This window comes from Bubalus bubalis, chromosome 15 (assembly GCF_019923935.1).
Source record: "Bubalus bubalis isolate 160015118507 breed Murrah chromosome 15, NDDB_SH_1, whole genome shotgun sequence".
Lineage (NCBI taxonomy): Eukaryota > Metazoa > Chordata > Mammalia > Artiodactyla > Bovidae > Bubalus > Bubalus bubalis.
Genome location: NC_059171.1, coordinates 37,124,089 through 37,145,306, shown reverse-complemented (window position 1 = coordinate 37,145,306; position 21,218 = coordinate 37,124,089). Strand labels below are relative to the sequence as shown.

The 21,218-nt window shown below is 43.0% G+C and overlaps 1 protein-coding gene and 1 long non-coding RNA gene across 3 annotated transcripts in view; one reads left to right on the top strand and one right to left on the bottom strand.

Moving 5' to 3' along the window:
- The window catches only part of MAL2 (mal, T cell differentiation protein 2), a 33,379-nt gene extending 18,184 nt beyond the window's left edge, over positions 1–15,195 (bottom strand). The window contains exon 1 of one of the 2 annotated variants that reach the window (XM_044928644.2): positions 14,936–15,195. In XM_044928644.2, coding sequence (XP_044784579.1) covers positions 14,936–15,067 — 132 coding nt within the window. In that variant the 5' untranslated portion in view covers positions 15,068–15,195. The remainder of the gene's footprint in view (positions 1–14,935) is intronic. The other variant, XM_006068052.4, reaches the window with a different exon arrangement.
- A 138-nt stretch (positions 15,196–15,333) lies between these two features.
- On the top strand, positions 15,334–18,145 carry LOC112579150. Its single transcript, XR_006544922.2, has 2 exons — positions 15,334–15,786; positions 17,058–18,145. It is a non-coding gene; the product is annotated as an uncharacterized LOC112579150 (long non-coding RNA).
- Positions 18,146–21,218: the final 3,073 nt, after the last annotated feature.

Genomic DNA, 21,218 nt, shown 5'->3' with positions numbered 1-21,218 from the left:
ATGGGGTCGAAAGAGGTGGACATGACTCAGCAACTAAACCACCACCGCTGTACATGATAGAAAACGATAAAATCTTTCATCATTTATTGATGTTCTTCTATGTGTTGGACATAAGAATAAGTACTTTAGGTATTTATACACCTAATATTCAATAAATACCTACTGTCTGGCACTGTGCTGGGTGAAAGGCATAAAACGGTAAACGATGGTCTCAGCCATCACAGAGGTCATAGTGTCTTATAGGAAAGGAAATTAAGTAAGTCTCTCAAATGCTGCTTCATGTGTGGCACAATTGGGCAAATGCTGGGTGCTAAATCCAGATGTGAAAAGTCAGAAAACACTGCCTAGAAGCAACAACTCAAAGGACAGTGCTAGGGAGAAGGGCAGAGGGCAAAGGAGGCTGTTTCAGGGCAGGAGGTAAATCTTGAGATGATTTGGGGCAGGGGGGCAGAGGGGCTGAGAAACAGCCTGGCAGAGCTGAAAGGCAGAGCTCAGGGTGATGGAGCAGCAGGCTGGGACATGACAGCAAAAGAACGGATGAAGAAAATACGCAGATTTAGGCTGGGGCAGGTAGCAGTGAGTGAGAAAACAGAGGAGGAGGAGTTAGCAGGTGAAGGCAGTTTTATGAATCTGACAGCAACAGTCTCCTCCATGCTACCACCAAAGAGATAAAGGCTAGGGACTCACCTGGTGGTCCAGTGGTTAAAACTCCTCCCTGGTTGGGGACCTAAGATCCCACATGTCATGCAGCCAACAAAAAGACAGAGTGTGAGATAAAGGCTACACATCCTTTACAGGGTATTCCAGGCCCTTTATGAGCTAACCTGTCTTTTCCATACTTGTCTCTTCCCACTAAGCCCCTCACATCTTACATTATAGAAAAAGAAATGAACAGTCCAGGGACAAAGCTCTTTCACAGTTGAGTGGCCTGACTTATCTTGGCCCAGAATATTGTTCCTTCCCTATGTGTTTCTGAGAAACTCCCATGCATAGCTCACCATGGATAGCACATCAACCAGCAGGCCTTTCCTGAGTTCCATCCCACACTCAGGCCATCTTCCAGCCCTCTGGGCAAACTCCCTATTGTGGATTTGTTACATGGATGAGAAACATGTATTAATAATTAATGCCCCTGGCTTTCAGTCCAACTTTACTACTAGACCTTCTTGGCAGCAGGCTGTCTTATATGCCTCTGTATCTAATATCATTTATTTATCTACAAGTTAATTCTTTCCTGGAGAAGGCAATGGCACCCCACTCCAGTACTCTTGCCTGGAAAATCCCATGGACGGAGGAGCCTGGTAAGCTGCAGTCCATGGGGTTGCTAGGAGTTGGACACGACTGAGTGACTTCACTTTCACTTTTCACTTTCATGCACTGGAGAAGGAAATGGCAACCCACTCCAGTGTTCTTGCCTGGAGAATCCCAGGGACGGGGGAGCCTGGTGGGCTGCCGTCTATGGGGTCACACAAAGTCGGACACGACTGAAGTGACTTAGCTTAGCTTAGCTTAATTCTTTCCTAACTCTCGGTCAGGCATTGTGCCATATCTGGCAATGAAAACCTAGGTTATAGAAGTATCCTGGAGACACAAATAGGTAAGTGGGAATCAATCCCCAGCTCCACACACAATACAACAATATAGGTGACGTCATAGAAGCAGGTTATGTCTGGCGTATGGAAGGCTGTTAGATATTTGCTTTGTGAACAAACAAGCTCTTATTTCCCATGGGAGAACAATCGGAGCACCAAATATTAAAAAAACAATAATCATGTGTATCTTGCTAGATAATATCCAACTTGCTCATTAGAAGTTAAAAATACAAGTATTAATTCAAGTTTCTTTAAAAAAAAAAAAAAAAAAAGAGGCCCACACAATTCATTAGTACTTTGAAAAATATTTTGGAAAGCCTAAGTTATCACTTGAACAACAATAATGAAAGAGCCAGTCTAATAAATTGATAATAATGTTGTTATATCTCAAGTCCTAATTCCAAACGAAACATGAACAATCAACCCGGAAAGTTTTATGAAGTAAATCTAAGTCATGAATATTAATATATATTAAAAAAAATATAACCATAACCTCAGTAGCTATGAAAGAAACAGTGTTCCTGGTAAAAGATTCTCTGCTCTTTCTTACTGTTTAATACATATTTGAAGGTGATAAGATCTTCCATTTTTTCTTTTTTCTCAGCCTCTTCTTCTTGGTACATTGTTCTTACTCTCCCCCCAACAAATAAGCAACATTATTTTAAATACTGCTTAAGAAATATACATCACTACTAAATATCTATTAATTCAAGAATCATTTTTGAGACTCCAGGTGCCAAAATAAAGAATAATAAAGAACAACCTGCCACTGTCCACTGGGGACAGGCAGACTCAGAAGGATAAGCATCATTATACGACACAGAGGTTATGATCACGTGACACCTCTAAAGAAGATGCTATATGATCTCTTGGAATTAAGCATAACATGTAATAAACCTGGACTGGACCTCAAACTGGCCAGCCTCAAATCTGCTGCCAAGCACTGTAGAAGGACACTGAGAAAAAAGGTGGAAAAAAAAAAAGGCAAGGTTCTGTCTCCAGGAGCACTCAATAAGGGAGAAATAGACACCATCAAATCTGATTCAGGAGCAGATTGTGAGTGCTATAAAAAGAGCTCAACGCTGTGTGCTCCAGGAGATGGGGAGAGGGGAGAAGGAGCAGAAGGGGAGGACTGCAGAACGCAGGCCGGGGAGGCAGGCTCTGAAGCAGGCTTTCAAGGCAGATGAGGGCTGTGACTGGAGATGCTAACATGACACAGTAGAGATGAACTGTCCTTGTTAGACCCGAAACTACTGTCCTTCCCATACCTTAAAGGCATTGGAAAGGGAACTAAGTCTGTATATGAGAAGAGAACACACTTGCGTTCCTGTCTGTGATGTGGGTATGGCTGGAAAGAGGGGAGGGGAGGCAGGAAGGTGTATGAATGCCTTCCCCTCTGCCCCCACAAATGGTTTTGCACGCATGCGCGTGCACACACACCCACACTCTATAGATCAGAGATTCTGTGAAACCCAGATTTAAGTCTTGCTCACTGCAGTAGATAGAGGATGGGCCAGAGAAGAGAATTAAGCCACTCTGGAGATCCACCTTTCTCGTTACAAGACTGTCACATTGGTGAACAGGTCCGTAGGGCCTTGACACAGTATCTCTCCTTACTCCACAATACACTACCTCTTCTTTTTGCCAAAAGCTACTTTTCTCCTGAGCATCCAAATCTGGCTCCAACTTTAAAAAAAACTGAGCCTTTACTAACATTACCAATGTTGAGTATATTCTCTTCACCTGATTCTAGGCATTCCTAAGTTCAGAGTTTTTACCAGCCACATTAATTATCAGCATCCTTGTTCAGAAGACGTGACTCTGGAGGGAGCTTTGTTTTTAGAAGTGAAAAGCAGAACACAAAAATGGTTAAAATCCGAGGGAGGACAGTCGATAATATTTTGCAGCAACTGGAGCGTGCACGCGGCCTGAAGAAGCGGGGAATGCCAGTTCACTGGTGGTGTGTGTGCCTTGGATCTGAGTCCACTTCTGACCTCTTGTCTATTATGGCCTTCCACCACTCTCTGGTGTCCTAAAAAGTCTGATAATTGCATACAAGACTCCTTCAGGCACCACCTTTTGAAATTTCTTCCAGGAATAAAGTCAGGGCTCATGACTTTGAATCTCAGCCCTGACAAGAAGACAATCCGACTTCCAGGTAATGCAAAAGTAAATAACCTCTTCAAGCAGGTATCAGTCTTCCCCTCTTACCCCTCGCCTCCTGAGCTCAAATTTAAGTGTACTTGGCATGCACCTCAAGTGCTCAAATACACCCCGAGTTGCAGGGTTTGCTACTATTCCTAAACCCAGGGGTCTCCTTTGTGGCTTAGTGTGTGCTCATCACTTCAGATTGGCTCCTGCAGGCCAGAGGGTGTGACCTGGCTGAAGCCTTGCCATAAGAAAACCAGGCAAGCATTCATCCACACATCACACCAAACTGAACCCTCACAGCTGGAGCTAAAACACGTTTTCACTAGAAACTGTGGATGGACAAAAATACGTAACCCCACGGGAAACCATGGTCTCGAGTAACTGATAATTCTGGCTTCATGGATTACAAGCTTCTCAACTTGGCTCCTATTTGGATGGCCTTCCTATGTCCCCAAAGGATGCCTTTTGCAAACACCCTTTTTCTTTTCAAATGTCACTTATTTCCTAACAGCGTGCTTTTAAACATGCCCTCTGACAACTTAGCTAATAATTTCCAAACCACTTTGACACCTTCATCTTAGTATACTCTTATTATTCACTAAATAAACAGGCCAATTTCTATGCTGACCTATTTTCAGTCAATATTTGGAATGAGACCAGGAAAAGGTAAGTGAAGCCGAAGGTATGAAGGGCTGGTCAGACTGCCCCTAAGGAGAAACACTTCAATACTGCGAACTTTCTGTAGGTAATGCATAACCCTCTCTTTCCAATTTCCCTACTATTTACATATTGGACATTTCATCACTGTATATCAGTGGAATGAAAAAAACAGAATGCCTAGAGGAAAAAAACGTCTCCCAACCTGGCTTACATATGAGGTTAAAGCTGATGAGGCTAAGAGAAATATGAGCTAGTATTTACCTAGCTCTTGGGTTCCAAGCACTGTTCTGAGGGTTTTATTTGTACCAACTTAAGCCTTACACACACTGAGAGATAAGCACTATTATTATTCCAATTTTATAGATAAGCTGTTCAAGATAGAGTCATTAATAACTTTCTCTAAATCATACAGTTAATAAATGTTAGTCCTGGGATCTGAACTTATACTCTTAACATTATTCTATTCCAGCCCCCAAAAGTCTAATGTTTATTCCAGAGCAGAGTTTTTGTAATTTGGCCATGGATTGGCTTGGGGGAAAGGGCCAGACTGATTCTCCAAAATCATATCAAATTGTGTAGGTAAGTGCATATACATTTTTTATGTATACAGTCTTCTGTATACAGTCATATATAGTCTTCAATGTCCATCAGAATCACAAAGGGGTTTGAGGCCCTCCAAAAGTTCAGAACACCTTATCTTCTTGATAATCTCTCCTATTTCAATGGATGCCAACCAATCGGGTTCCTGCACATGAAACAATATGGTTAAAGGACGTTTAACATGTTAAGACTATTTATCTTCTAGTGACTAGATCACCTATAACTCCGTTTTATATACAACATGTGTTCCAAAGAATGTTTTTAAGTGGAATATACTTCAGTCAACATATACAATAACTAATAGATGTATTTACAAGGCAGCCCATAAAAGTGCCAAGTCATTCACGACATGACTGCAGTCCAGTGGAGACAGCACGGGGGAGACTGCTGTCAGCCTCTCCAAGCTCGCCCTCTCCCCTGCGGTGCTCCTTTCCCTGCCGCGCTCTCTCTGCACTGCAGCCTCTGCCCCTCTCCCCCTGCATACAAAGAGGCCATCACACTGGTCCATGCTTCTGCCCAGCATGCTGCCTTGAGACTTTTTGTTGGATAACAAAACTCTGCTACCAAGTCTTAACAGAAAGACTTCCCTGACTGGTTGAAATCAGAGGCTCGCATGCACGTTTTGTCCACTGGATTGTGAGGTCAGAGTCGGCCACATTGCCTAAACATCTCTGTATGCTCAGAACCCAGGCCAGCACTTTATACTGAAGATGCTCAATTGCATTCTCTTTGAAATGAATGGAAACTCACCAGTGTGTGTAATAGATGGTTCTAGAGGACATTGCTCTTGAGGAGCAGCTTGAGACGCTGGGAACACACTGCTGTCTGGAGCCTGGCTCATTCCTTGGTACATGGTGGGTGTTCAAAAATAGGCATGAAGACTTGGGAAGCAGGAACATGTCCTTCTCAAATTTTAAGTTATTATTGGCAACACCCACAGCCTGGTACAAGATCTTAGGAGCCTAGGGTGGCAAGTTATGGGGAAGCTGGTACCTTTTGAAATCTAGCTCATGATACCTCTTTCAATCTTCTTTCTAATTCTTCATTTGAGCCCAAGATGTTATTCAGTTTACCTATTCTACTGCAATGGCCATGGGACTAGTGACCAAAGTAGTGCCTGTCTTGTGCCTTGCCCCATCCACCCTGGATCCTCTCCATCAGTCACCATCTGCCTTCTCACCATGCTGATTTCCATTCAAACTGGTCCTGGACTAGCCCTGGTACAGTTCTCAGAAGCAAACATTGTCAAGGTGTTTTGTTTGTTTTGTTTTTAATCGGGGAAAAAAAGGACAAATTCTGAGAAGCAACAAGAAATGACATCTACAGAAAAGACCTAATGCAAATGAGGATTTGCTATTTCAATTTACATTTGAAAGATTTAAAAATACATTTGACAGTGTCATAAAGAATTAGACTTTTTCCTTGTCCATCTGACCTAAACTTCCATTTTGGTTTCTCAAATAGCTGTTGCTGCTGCTGCTGCTGCTAAGTCGCCCCAGTGGTGTCCGACTCTGTGCAACCCCATAGACGGCAGCCCACCAGGCTCCGCCATCCCTGAGATTCTCCAGGCAAAAATACTGGAGTGGGTTGCCATTTACTAACCCTAAAATGGAAAGGCCATATTATAGGGAAGATGTATGTTCTGGCTCTTTTTTATTCTTATTTATAATTTCCCTTGATTTTTAAAATCTGTTTTTCATATGTTTATAGGTAGCAAGTTATCCTCCAGGTTAAAATGTTCATGCAGAAATACCAATGCTTCAGCATCAACAAGGACTGTACAAGTCATTGCCTCTTATCTTTCTTTTTATCCCCCTTCTTCTGAAAGCTATTATACAAAAGTTAGGAATGTCGTCTCTGGTGACTATTCAAGAGCATGGCCCTTTTCATATAAAATAGGACACAGGAAAGTCAAGTAAACTATAAGCTCCTGAAGAAGAGTCATGACATTTTAGATGTTGGGCAGTAATAAGTGCTGGAGAAGGTGTGGAGAAAAAGGAACACTCCTACCCTGTTGCTGGGAATGTAAATTGGTACATCCACCATGGAGAACAGAATGGAGGTTCCTTAAAAAACTAAAAATAGTGATACCATAGAATCTAGCCATCCTACTCCTGGACAAATATCCTGAGAAAACCATATTTTGAAAAGATAAATGCACCCGAATATTCATTGCAGTATTATCAACAATCGCTAAGACATGGAATCTGTGTTCATTGACAGACGAATGGATAAAGATGTGGTTAATACACACAATGGACTCAGCCATAAAAAGAATAAAATAATGCCATTTGCAGCAACATGGATGGACCTAGAGATGATCATACTAAGTGACGAAAGAGAAAGATAAGTATCATATGATACTGCTTATATGTGGAATCTAAAAAATGCTAAAAATGAACTTACTTACAAAACAGAAATAGACTCACAGATGTAGAAAACAAACTTATGGTTACCAAATGGGAAGGTGTGGAGGGATAAATTAGGAGATTGGGATTAAAATATATATACTACTATACAAAACATAGAGCATCAATAAGGACCTACTGCATAGCACAGGGAACTATACTCAATATCTTGTAATAACCTATAATGAAAGAGAATGTAAAAAAAATATGTACACTTATATATGGAGAAGGACATGGCAACACACTCCACAATTCTTGCCTGGGAAATCCCATGGACAGAGAAGCCTGATGGGCTACAGTCCATGGGGTCACAAAGAGCTGGCTATGACTTAGTGAGCAAACAACAGCAACAATACTTATATATATGTATAACTGAATCACTTTTCTGTTTATATGAAACTAACACAACACTGTAAATCAACTATCTATATTTCAATAAAAAATTTTTTGTTTCCTCTCCAATGTTTTATTATAAAAAAAAATCATAAAGAAAAGAAGACTGAATTTTACAGTGAATACTTACAGCACCTAGATTTTCCATTTAGGTTTTACTATTCTCTTTTCTTATTTTATTTTTTTTTTAATTATGAAAGTATGATAACACATTTACAGGAGACTTGGAAGATACAGAACAAGGTTACATATAGTTCCACTATATATATATATCACGATTATTTTTTAAGTAGATAAATTAAGATTTTTAGTTGGAATTTCAATATCAAACTCTCAAAAATTAATAGCAAGAATATACAGAGAAGCAGAAGAATATAACAGACCTGAAAAGCACTATGAATGAATTCTATATGAAGAGTTATACAATTTTCACACAACAATATAAATAAAATTTTTTTAAATAAAATGTTTCCTTTCTTCTAGAAAGAAATTGGACAAGCCCCAAGCATCCAGTATTGTGCATCGAACCTGGACTGGCAACTCGTTTCATACATGATATTTACATGTTTCAATGCCATTCTCCCAAATCTTCCCACCCTCTCCCTCTCCCACAGAGTTCATAAGACTGTTCTATACATCAGTGTCTCTTTTGCTGTCTCGTATACAGGGTTATTGTTACCATCTTTCTAAATTCCATATATATGTGTTAGTATACTGTATTGGTGTTTTTCTTTCTGGCTTACTTCAATCTGTATAATAGGCTCCAGTTTCATCCATCTCATTAGAACTGATTCAAATGAATTCTTTTTAATGGCTGAGTAATATTCCATTGTGTATATGTACCATGGCTTTCTTACCCATTCATCTGCTGTTGGGGCTGGTGCACTGGGATGACCCAGAGGGATGGTATGGGGAGGGAGGAGGGAGGAGGGCTCAGGATGGGGAACACATGTATACCTGTGGCGGATTCATTTCGATATTTGGCAAAACCAATACAATATTGTAAAGTTTAAAAATAAAATAAAATTAAAAAAAATAAAAACTACTAACTTGTTATAAAAAAAAAAAAAAAAAGAAATTGGACAAGACTTTAAGCAGGCATACTTCAAAGCTGCCCTTCCCAGCTCCAGTCAGTTTCTCTGAAATATTTTCACACACTCTTCAATGTGTCCTACAGAACAATCATACAGCGTTTGTTAAGTACTGTACATGCATGGTATTGGGTACACCAGCCTGGCTCCTGTCCTCTGTCATTACACAGTCTTTCCTATTCAGTTGTATCAATGCAGATACACTCCATCCCCGGCTCCTGCCACTAGGTACAACATTTCTATCGGACTCCACAAGACAAATCTCTCCTTTACCTTTTCCTTTGGAGCTCAAGGTCAAGGTTTTCAGCAACTTGGTTTAAAGTTTCCCATATTTCAGTTCTTCATATTTCTTAGGGAGCTGCCAATCAGGGCAAATGACTGCTGAAAATAATCTTTGGCAGGGGCTTTTTTTTTTCTCTTATGAAGTTTTAAAGACTCCTTTCTCATGGATAGAGATTCTCAACTCAGAGGCAAAGGAAAAATCTTACCTAAGAATTAAAATCCTTTTAACACAATGGCACCCCACTCCAGCACTCTTGCCTGGAAAATCCCACGGATGGAGGAGTCTGGGAGGCTGCAGTCCATGGGGTCCTTGAGGGTCGGACATGGCTGAGTGACTTCACTTTCACTTTTCACTTTCATGCACTGGAGAAGGAAATGGCAACCCACTCCAGTGCTCTTGCCTGGAGAATCCCAGGGAAAGGGAAGCCTGGTGGGCTGCCATCTATGGGGTCGCACAGAGTCGGACACTACTGAAGTGACTTAGCACCCACACAGGGAAATATACTCACAGATAGCCCCATCTTCACCACTGCAGACACACAACGTCCCTTTGCAACCATTATCTATTTTCTGGGCAAGAGAGGAAAACTCTACACAGTGAAACATTTATGTGTTAGTCCATCTACAGTCAAAGCTGTGGGTTGAAAATAACCTGAAATCCTTGCCATAAATTTATCTGCGTGACTGCACATGCCTGCTGCATAGCCCATCCCTCCCCATCATCCTTTCATTAACATTTTGTTTTTCTGGTATAATTCCTCTGTGTTATATATTATACTCAAGTTTGGTCTAGGATCATTTCAGGCCACGTCACAACTTTACATCATGGTTGACCTTCTAAACATCAAGTCTGTGTCTCTTCTCTGCTTCTTTTCTTTGTCATACTTCTGGTTTGCATTATCCCTCATCCAAACTACTGCAGTAAGCCCCTTAGCTATCACCCCTGCCTTCAATCTCTCTGCATTATGACCAACCTTCACTACTCAAAGATTTCTACAACACAAGTCTGATCAAGTTTATCTCTGTCCTTCAGCAGCTCCCCATCACAGACAGAATAAATGTTATGCCTTGGCTGATCATTTCTCAGCAAACCACACCTTGAACTCTACCTGCCCTTTTTCCTTCCCTGCCACCTTCCCATGAGTCATGTAAAAAAACAAACATTGAAAAACACTAATCGTTGCCAGGACCTCTATGCCATGGTCTTTCTTGTCTCTGGGGTTTGCACATATTCTCGTTTCTATCTGGAATTCTCTTTCCCATTTTTTTTCTGTCTATTGAACCTCTACGCATACTTTCAGGTTAAACTCAAATGTCACCGTCCCATTGAAGCTGCCTTATATGACCTTCCCAGTGGCCAGATGTACTCCACCCTGTTTTTAAACAGTACTTTTCATAAATCAATTTTATCACTTCAAACATAGCATTATAATTCTTTCCTGGCTTTTACTTCACTGTATAGGAATTTCTTTTAAGAGCAGGAGTTATGTTAATTGTCCTATTTTCAGGGCATAAAAGAAGGTGTGATACATAGCTAGTTCTTAATCATTTGTGGAATGCATGAAAATTATTGTGGCATCCTAAACACTGCAGTTGGAAGCCTATGAATAAGAGTCCTAGACTATCTCACATAAAGAGAGATGTTCAGGATTATCCTGGGGGAATGCAGATGGTTTCCTAAACACTGAAACTGTGAGTTTCAGTGGATGACGATGGATGGCATCACTGATTTGATGGACGTGAGTCTGAGTGAACTCCAGGAGTTGGTGATGGACAGGGAGGCCTGGCGTGCTGCGATTCATGGGGTTGCAAAGAGTCGGACATGACTGAGTGACTGAACTGAACTGAAACTGTGAAACACACTGAGTACAATAATGACCTTCACTATTTTCCATGTGTAATACATTCGTACTTCTGATCTTCTTGTGCATTATATTAATACAAGACAAGCTCATTAAGGACAAGAACCGAAAACAGCTTGCTCAGCCCAAAAGTTCAGATGCTCCAATGGCATCTTCCTAAACAGACCTGCCTAGAGTGTTTTGCCTATAGTTCACTTTCCATGGTTGAGTCTTTATTCCCTGAATGGTAGTTATTTGGGGACATATCCTCTCAACTAGGTTACAAGCTCTTTCAGGTGAGGCAGGGTCTAAACATCTTTGTTCCTAGAATGATGTCTTGTACACAATAGATATTCACTAATTACCTGGTGAATAATTTGGAAAACATTAATTCAGGAACCACTGAATCAAAGCATTAGATTTTGAAAATGATAACTTTTGAAGGGTTCCCATCTTAAACTAAAAAGCTTTGCTTTGCAAAACTAACTTAGTATTAAACTCTTCATAGCAAGCACATGTTGGTAAGTACAGCTGAGTGCAAAATGCCAGAGGAGGACAACTTAGGTGTCTAAGAGTTGCACTATCTCCACCTGGGAACCCAGCACTATAAACTATTTTACCTGGTGTTTGGAGGCTGACAATACCTATATCTTTTGAGTTATCTCCCCAACAACTGCCTTACACTTGACAGACTGTGAATATGGTATAATAAGGTGAATTGAAATAAAATTATCGGAGCAAAGTTACTGCTTACTGTGAGACATGAACTCCAAGATCATGGTTTCATCAACGATTGATAGTCCAGCCCATCTTTTTCAGGTTTGGTTTTCAAGTGTTCAGTTTTGACAGCACTGGACATAAAGAAATTGCAAGGACAAGTAGATCTGATAGAAGGTCAAAATTAAGGGGTCTGGGCATATTTAGAAACCTTGCAGGAGCTCAAATAAGGGCTCCCCAGAAAGGAGATCATCAGTGTTTAGAACTACTTCTCACATTAATTTACAGAGAAATTTCTGAAGAGGAGCCACGGGAGACTCAACAATTTCAAGGGATCAGAACATTAGAGGGAAATTAAGAAATCAAGGACCAAAGGTGCTTTAAAAATGTCTCCTTTGCTCATATCTGTCCACACCTTCTCAGTGTGGACTTTCTAGATAGGAAAACGGGACCAAGGTGGTCTCCATCTCAGCTCTCTTAAAGCACATAATCCAACAGCACTACGTGGTACATGACGAGGGTCAAGAAGGAGTTATACTTTGGTTTCAATGTGGTCTCTGCTTTCTCTAAGGTCACCAATTCCACTGAAATATTTTAGTTCTTTTATTTTTTGTGGGTTGGGTTGGGAAGGAGGGGTGGTAATATCACGTGAAAGGTAATGGGGGGCTCAGATTTAAACCTATCAAGATATTCGGCCATAACAAGTGAAAATTAAATGAAAGTGGCTTTCGGAAGTGATGGCATTCTATCTAGATAAGGACCCTAGAAGTGCTTGTGGGGTAAGAAGCCAGGGGAAATGAAGAGACATGAGGAAAGAGACTGGATATTTCTTGGATTGAAATATCCACAAGTCTGGGACTTCTCCTGGAATGGAGTGAGGCAAAAGTTCTAGCAGGGAGAGAGGCTTCTTGTCAACAGAGTCCCATAAAGGTCTCCCTTGGTGGTTCTCAGCCAAGACTGCATTAGTACCTCTGAGGAGATTTTGAAAAACCTCATGGACTTGAGGTGCTCCCCTAGAGAGTCTGATTTAATTAGTCTGGCCTAGGGACTATTTTGAAAATCTGCCTGAGCAATTAAGTATGGCGGGAGTTGAGAACCACTGGGTTAGATAAATAAAGAGGATACTGGGGTGGGAGAGAGGAAATAGAATAAATCATTTTTCACTTTTTTCCCTCAGAATTAAGCAGAGTTTCCAGAAAGTGGCACATAAACTCGGGTGGTTCTTGAGATGGCATGTGATTTGATAGCACAGGGATAAGCCTTCTTTGCATATATATACATATATGTTATGACACATATGGCTACATATACATGTACCTGCTGTGCTCTGCTAAGTCATTTCATTCATGTCCAATCCTTTGTGACCCCATGGACTGTAGCCTGCCAGGTTCCCCTGTTGACAGGATTCTTTGGCAAGAATACTGTAATGGGTTGCCGTGCCCTCCTCCAGGGGATGCTCCCAAGCCAGGGATTGAATTCGCATCTCCTACATTGGCAGGCAGGTTCTTTACCACTAGCACCACCTGGGAAGCCCATATATACATACATATGTATATATATACAAGTATCTATTTGAATAAATATTAGAAAAATATAACCAGCATATCAGATTTGAGAATTCATGTTTTTAATGCTTAGGATGAGGCTAAGATAAGGTGCTGAAGTGCAGAAGGTAAATGCATTTAAGTGCACAATCTGTAAATTCTAGAACAAGTGGATATGGCAAAAATTTCTGACAGAGGTATGCAAACAACTGGAGTTTGAAGAACAGCAAACTCAATTGGCCCAAAACCTGTGAATTATTTCTTGCCAGCCTTCACTGGTCTACACTGTCTCCCTTGGCCTAGCGGTGCAGACCGCACAAAGCCACCCTCTCCCGGCTCTTCTCACCTGGATGCTCGTCCCTCATCCCAAGGTATTCAGATACTTCCAAACTGGGCACAGACTCAAATCGGCCTCTTCCAGCCTCGCAGTCACGATCCGATTACTGATGTTAAAGCCTGGAACTTGTCTCCTTTTTCAGATTCAAATCTGAGCTAAAACCTAACTTAGGGTGCCTTAGCACAATAGGGCGGAAAACCAATGCTCACCAGGCGTCCCAGCCCCGCAAGCACAAAAGTGAAACCGAAGCGACCCAAATCCAGGTTATGCAAACGCAAAGGAGGGGGTTGAGGGGACGAAAGGAAAACTCCCCAAAGCGAGCAAACAAATCCGGCCTGCAGAAAAGGCGCCGACTCGCGAACGTTTCCCTCTGTATTTGCCGTTCTCAGGGCATGATGCAACCCCAGGTTGCCTAATTTATATTTGCACATTTTTCCTAGCGAGCTTCAAAACCTCCCAACTCCATAAAATGACGTTTTAAAAGTTCAAGTCTGCAGCCCAAAAGCCTGCACGACAGGCCGGATAACTCGACGGTCACCTAAGCCCAAGGAACTGGGCTGAGTCTCAAAGGTAGACGAGGAAGGGAGAGGCGCAAAGGCAGGCAGCTAGGAACTTGACAGCCACGTCTGTACCTTTCCCCTACCAGCCTCAGTTCACTGGATTAGCTACTGCCAAGGGCAACCGTCTGTGCTTCACCTTTCCCCTGCTCTGCTTCTTGAGCCCTGCTCCTCTCCCCGATCCAAAGGGCGCTCAGAGTGGCAAAACGAGAAAACTAAAACCAAAAAAAAGTGCCCAGGTCTTTAGCCTTCCTCCTCCTCTTCCTGGTACCTCCCGCCCCCGCTTTCCACATCCTGGCGGCCTCCTGGTCACTCAGTCATCGGCTACACCTTGCACCACCCAATAAAATGGCAGGTAGCAACAGGCGAGGCCTCCAGCCCCGAGCACCTCCCACCCCGGGCAAGCCTCCCGGAGTCTCCGACGGTACCCCCAAACCCAAATAGCCTGTCTACTCTTCAAGTCCCCAATCCTCGGCCCCGCGAGGCCTCCTGATCGCTCTCCCGGGACCATTTCTGTCGCCAGCGGAGGAGCAGGTTGCCGCGTAACAGGTGCCAGGCGAGAGGGCCCGGGCGGTGGCGCCGCCGCCCTGATGCGGGCTGCGCTGGGCACCGGGAGGACCCCGGTAGGAGCGCCGGAGGAGGCCACGTCGGGGGGACGGGAGCCGGGGTACCGCGCAGAGGGAGACAGCTCCCGGGGTTCAGGATGCGGCCGCCAGTCCTCGCCACCCAGGGCGCAACCCTCACCCAGGGTGCCCCACTTACAATCTCCAGGCACACGAAGGCGCCCGAGTAGGTCCGCAGGATGTCGGGGCCGGCAGGCAGGGTGACCCGCGGCGCGGGGAAGGACATGGCGGGATTCGGGGGCGGCGGAACTGGTGCTCCGCCGGCCGACATGCTGCCGCTGCTGCGTCTCCGCGCGCCGCCACCTCCCTCCGCCCGCCTCCGCCTCCCGGGCTCCCGCCGCCGCCGCCGCTCGGGCCCGCCGGGTCCTGGCGCGCCGCTCGGGAGGGAGGGGGGCGTGGCCGCGCCGTCCTCGGCCAGGCCGGGCCCGCCCCGTCACGTGGACCCAGGTGAGCGCGCCTCCGCCACTGCGCCCGCGCGGGTCACGTGCACAGGTGCGGAGGCCACCTGGCCCGATTCTTCCTGCGCCCGTTCTCCCGGTCCCCTGTGCCACCCAGCGGCCAGCGCTCCTGGCTCCACTTCCCTACTCTTTATTTGCTCCCCTTAGTCTCCCTCCCCGTAGTTTCCACCTGTTTTCTTTCACCTGTCCTCCCAACTCTCACAGCTTCCCTATCCCACTTTCCTCAATGTAACTACAAGTCAGGTCTTGGAGCTGTGACTCAAGGTAAAATCAAGGTCATCAGTCACACCTAAAAAAGGGAGTGGATCAATTTTAAATGGGACTCTCGTGGGATTTTAAAAACACCACTAGGACATTGTCGCCTGGCAGAGTCAGATGGGTCAGTGCCAACATCTGTTGGCGGTGGATGTCGGGCAGGGAACCAGCTGCTTTGCATGCCAGTGGTGTGCTCATCTGTGGAATGGGGTTGAGGTTATCTGCTCTATATGGATGTCTGAATTACATGGTACAACATGAAAATAGTAAACCCCAGGTAAGCGCTCTTTAAATGGTAGCTGGTAGGATGATGACTATTTTTCTAATTTTTACATATGCACACATCACACTGTTCTGTAGACATGAAATTGCATGTTATATTTTCCACATAAAGCTTTACTTATTGGTTTCACCTGACTGAAACTTATGAATTGTTGTTTTTTTAAAACTATTCATTTATTTATTTGGCTGCACCAGGTCCTAGTAGCAACCCGCTCCAGTACTCTTGCCTGGAGAATCCTATGGACAGGGGAGCCTGGTGGGCTGCAGTCTATGGGGTCGCTAAGAGTTGGACACGACTGAGTGACTTCACTTTCACTTTTCACTTTCATGCATTGGAGAAGGAAATGGCAACCCACTCCAGTGTTCTTGCCTGGAGAATCCCAGGGACGGGGGAGCCTGGTGGGCTGCCATCTCTGGGGTCGCACAGAGTTGGACACGACTGAAGCGACTTAGCAGCAGCAGCAGCAGGTCCCAGTTGGGGCACCTGGGATCTTTCCTGCATCATGCAGGAACTTTCCTTGTTTTGCAGAAAATCTGTAGTTGCCCCAGGAGGTCTTATTTGCTGCAGAGTCATGTGGGATCTTAGTTCTTCCACCAGAGATCAAACCTAGGCCTCCTGTGTTACATGGTGGCTTCTTAAACACTGGACCGCCAGAGAAGACCCTGCTGTTTTCTTTTAAACACTTAGAAGGATTTTTTTTTTTTTTTAAAGATTCTATGTATGGTTTGAATTCCCTGCCCCAATTTATCCCCATTTTATATTTGGCCTTAGTGTCAATATTTTATAAGTAAAATAAATGAGAGGAGATAAATTTTCTCAAAGATCAGCTGAAGATAAGCAAAGCTACACACAGCAACATACAAACACATGTCGAGCAGGCTGAAAAAGTATTAGGCAAGATCATCAGACACTAATTGAATACTAATCTTGTCTGTCAGGTTTAGCCTTTGAGGAACCGTGTTTAATTGTATGCATTGGTCATCAGATTTTAGTCATTCTATCTCTTTATTATACTAATAAGCAAAACTCATAGGTGTGGTGGCAGCATCAGAGTAGAAACCATAAAACAGGGTGTGAGTGAAACCTTTTGTGTAGATCTTTTATCTTCCCACCTCTTCATGTCATCACTTCCTGATACTTAGTGTGTGGCATTTATCTAATAGGAAATTTCATTGGTTTGATCAATGAACCCACTTTGAGTTTTCAGGCTCAGGCTGTCGGGAATGATCTTTCATGATTGTTTTATTTTATTTACTGCCAAACAGCTCTCAGTAAACACTTCAAGTATGTCCAAAAGGAAGACCTCTTCAAATTATTCATCATGAGGATGTGCAGCTATAGTGATGGACCCCCAAAATTTCAATGAATAAGCATAAAATTGGAAAAGAGTCTGATGTTGGGAAAGATTGAGGGCAGGAGGAGAAGGCATCATTGACTCAGTGGATGTGAGTTTAAGCAAAGTCCAGGAGATGGTGAAGAACAGGGAAACCTGGGGTGCTGCAGCCCATGGCGTCGCAGAGTCGGACACAAATGAGTGAACAACAACAAAGCATAAAATGACTTTGAAGTTTCCAATATGCTCAGTGACTTAGAAGAGAGTCTTGATTGTGCTTGTTTAAAATTACCACCAAGGGGAAAACATCATTGTGTCTCTTCTAGCACCCTCCTTGCTGTTCCATGCATCCCCTACCATCCTGGACTATACCTGCTTTCTTCCTGCTTCCTCAATGACAAGCGGAATGAAAAATACATCATTGAGACCTCTTCTATTACTGTGACATATTATTTGTTAAAAAATGGATTCCCCCCTAGAATGGTTTTCTTCCCTCATGACCACGACCATGATCTGTTTACTCTTGATGACACCAGTTTCCTTCTAATGAAGGCAGCAGCTCTGGAAGCAAAGAAAAGCACTCATCTCACCCCGGCCCCTCATCACTCTCTTCCTCCATACAGTTGACTGTGAGCTCTTCACACCTTCACTTTTCTGTTTTTCCGCATCCTGTTTCCCTGGTTTGCTGATCCTCAACATCACCTTTACCTTGCTCACAGACTTCTTTTAGACCCCATGTTTTGGGATGTTATCCTTCACATTCATGACACTTTCAACAATTTTTTGCCTTACAACTTCTTGCTATCTTCAATGAGCTGAACCACACCTGAATCACACCTGGACCACCTTATTGCTTGGAATTTCACTCCTCTGTTTTCTTGAAGGTTGACATCTTCCATCCATCTAAGTCTTCTTTGTTTCTCAGTCCATTGACCTCTGGCCTTTCACTCCCTCCTAACTCTCTCATTTCTGGCTTCCCTATCCATCTCGTGCTTATGGGAAGGTATTTTAGAGATGCTTGTGCTCGTCTCACATGTTGCCTCCCATTTTGTACTTTACTATAAATTTATCCACATGGCCATATATCCTGCTGTGTAGGTTAAACCTATCAGCTGCATCTGCTCTCAGATTCTACCCTTAAGACTTTTGTTTCCATTATTAATTCATGTTATTTCGTCAAGGATTCCGAGGTGTCAATTTCTTCCACTGCCCCTCCCCCACTTCTCTCATTTATTATCCCATGGCTTCTTTCACTGTCTCCCATCTCTGTGCTTGGCACACGTAGACAATATGTTCAAAGTATGAAAACAAATTTAGGCCATTGCAACCTTCCCTACTTTATCCTGCTTTACAAGGAGTTTTAGGATCTCTAACCAGTAATACTTGTTTCACAGGAAGCAGGACCATCCATCTATCCAGTTATCCAAGACAAACAGCAGGGTTTGTTTCCCTTGGTAGTCACATATTTAACCAGTTACAAGGTCTGGCAGTTCTACCATCTTATTCTCTAATAGTCATCTTTCCCTCTCTTGCATTTTCTACACTGCTCTCAGAATCATATCTAAACACAAAATTGATTGCAGTCATACCTCTACTTAAAACTCCTTCAGGATTCTCTACTGTCTCAGGGTCCATTTGAAATACCCCAGAATGCATTCAAGGTTTTTCTGGGATGTAGCTTCTGACGCATTCCCTGTCCTCCACCAGCTTTATTAATCCACCTACAGTTCCAGAAATTCTCTTGCCACCAGATCTTTACACATTCTTTTCCTTTTAGAGGAACAGCCTTTCTTCTTACCACTCCTCTGCTGCTGCTGCTGCTAAGTCATGTCAGTCGTGTCCAACTCTGTGTGACCCCATAGATGGCAGCCCACTAGGCTCCCCCATCCCTGGGATTCTCCAGGCAAGAACACTGGAATGGGTTGCCATTTCCTTCTCCAATGCATGAAAGTGAAACGTGAAAGTGAAGTTGCTCAGTCGTATCCGACTCTTAGCGACCCCATGGACTGCAGCCTACCAGGCTCCTCCATCCATGGGATTTTCCAGGCAAGAGTCCTGGAGTGGGGTGCCATTGCCTTCTCCGTATCACTCCTCTACTCCATAACTATTTTCAGGATAGTTCCTTTGGGTCCTAAGAGCCAATTCATTATGGCAGCATTTCTCTGGCTATTGAAGATTAGGTAGGATAACCTCCCATCTGTGTTTCCCTAACCTGTAGTGCTTACTGCACTTAAAACTCTTGCTTCACTAAATGGATATTGCTTATCTCATATTCCTTAGCTAGTGTTATGAAACAGGATACAAAACATTGAAAAGTTCAGTGGAAGCACCAAGAGACAAGGCACCCATCTCTCACTTCTATCAAGAATAAGAAAGCTCAGGAATGAGGATTTGGAAAGAGTGATTTGGGGAATTCATGCTGGGAGCCGCACTGCACTCTATCCCTCCTCCATCACCTCTCCCAGCACGCAGGAAGTAGGTGAGCTTTATTCACATTACATAACAGGGGCTCAAGTAATATCAGCTGATCACGTAAACTCTGCATCTACATTTCTCTGCTTCATAACCATTACTCTCCCCCCTATTTTCCTGTTTCAAAAGAAGCATTTCTATCTCTATCACAGCTTTTCATTATTTCCCCTTTGTAGTTCATTTAGGGAATTAATCCATTAATTTTCTCTTCTTTCTCTTCAGTTTTCAGTTTCTACTTTACACTTGATCTTTCTCTATCTATGAAGATATCCAAGTTTCCCTCATCAAAACAGCAACACTTGACTTCTGCCCCTTAAAGAATAACCAGGACTGGATTTACCTTCCTGGCTGAAACAGCTAAATACCAAACAAAATATGTGAAACACAGGTTTTCAGACATTGCATATAAAGTCATGCAGAATAGTGAGCCCAAGAGATGGGAAAGAAATGACAGGAGCCCTGTAATTTTCTCAGCTTATTGACTTTCCAGCAAAGGGGAAGAAAGACCCCGGTGAAGCACAGTTGTCTCTATTATCTCTATGAGTTGAGTTGGTACATCTGAGAATTTGAAGGGAGGGAGGTGCAGAGAGAACTAGAGTTCACAGAGCACTAAAGAGGAAAGAGTTGCATATAGAAAACGCTTAGAAGGTCAGCAAAGGGTCCCCTTAAATCTTCAGACAAATATTTATCAGCAAATAAAAGTAACTTATCTGAGTTGAAGGAAGAAGCATTCCAAAGGAGCAGAGGATTAATCTCAGGAATTCACACAGGGACAGGAATAGTTTATGTGTCCACAATCCAGAGTGTAAAGTTGCCTAATTAATGGCTCAGTGGTATAGAATCTGCCTGCCAATGCAGGAGATACAGGTTCTACCCCTGGGTTGGGAAGATCCCCTAGAGCAGAAAATGGCAACCCACTCCATTATCCTTGCCTGGAGAATCCCATGGACAGAAGAGCCGACAGGCTACAGTCAGTGGGGTTGTACGGAGTCGGACATGACTGCATGACTGAGCATGCATGGATAGAGTATTCTGATAAGCGTTGCCTTAGTACTGGGGCAAAGTCAACTTTAGACAGCAGGCTGCTCTGGTCTTCCCTTACAAAGATTTTTAAAAAGCCTCAAAATGCTCAGACCATTTTCAATTAGCTGAATCACAGACTAAGCAAAAATATTGAGGAATACAAAATGTCCAGTACCCAATAAGATAAGGTTCACAATGTCTGGCATCCAATTAAAAATTACCAGGCATGCAAAGAAGCAAAAAATTTGAATCATAATGAAGATAGCAATCAACCACAATCAACAGACCAAGAAATGATATAGATGACTGTATTGTGGAAAAAACATTGGCAGTTATTATAAATGTATTCCATATTTTTAAAAATATAGAATGAAATTGAGCATGTCATGTAAAAAGGACCCAAGTTGAACCTCTAGACATGGTATCAACGTCTGAGATGAAAAAAAAAGAAATTCTGCAGAGGATTAGCACTGGGTTAGACACAGAAGAAAATATCAGTTAAAATGAAGACAGAAAATAAAATGGAAACATATAGAGCAAAAAAAAAAAAGACTGAAAAAGTGAACAACATAGTGAGTAGTGGGATATTTGTAAATGT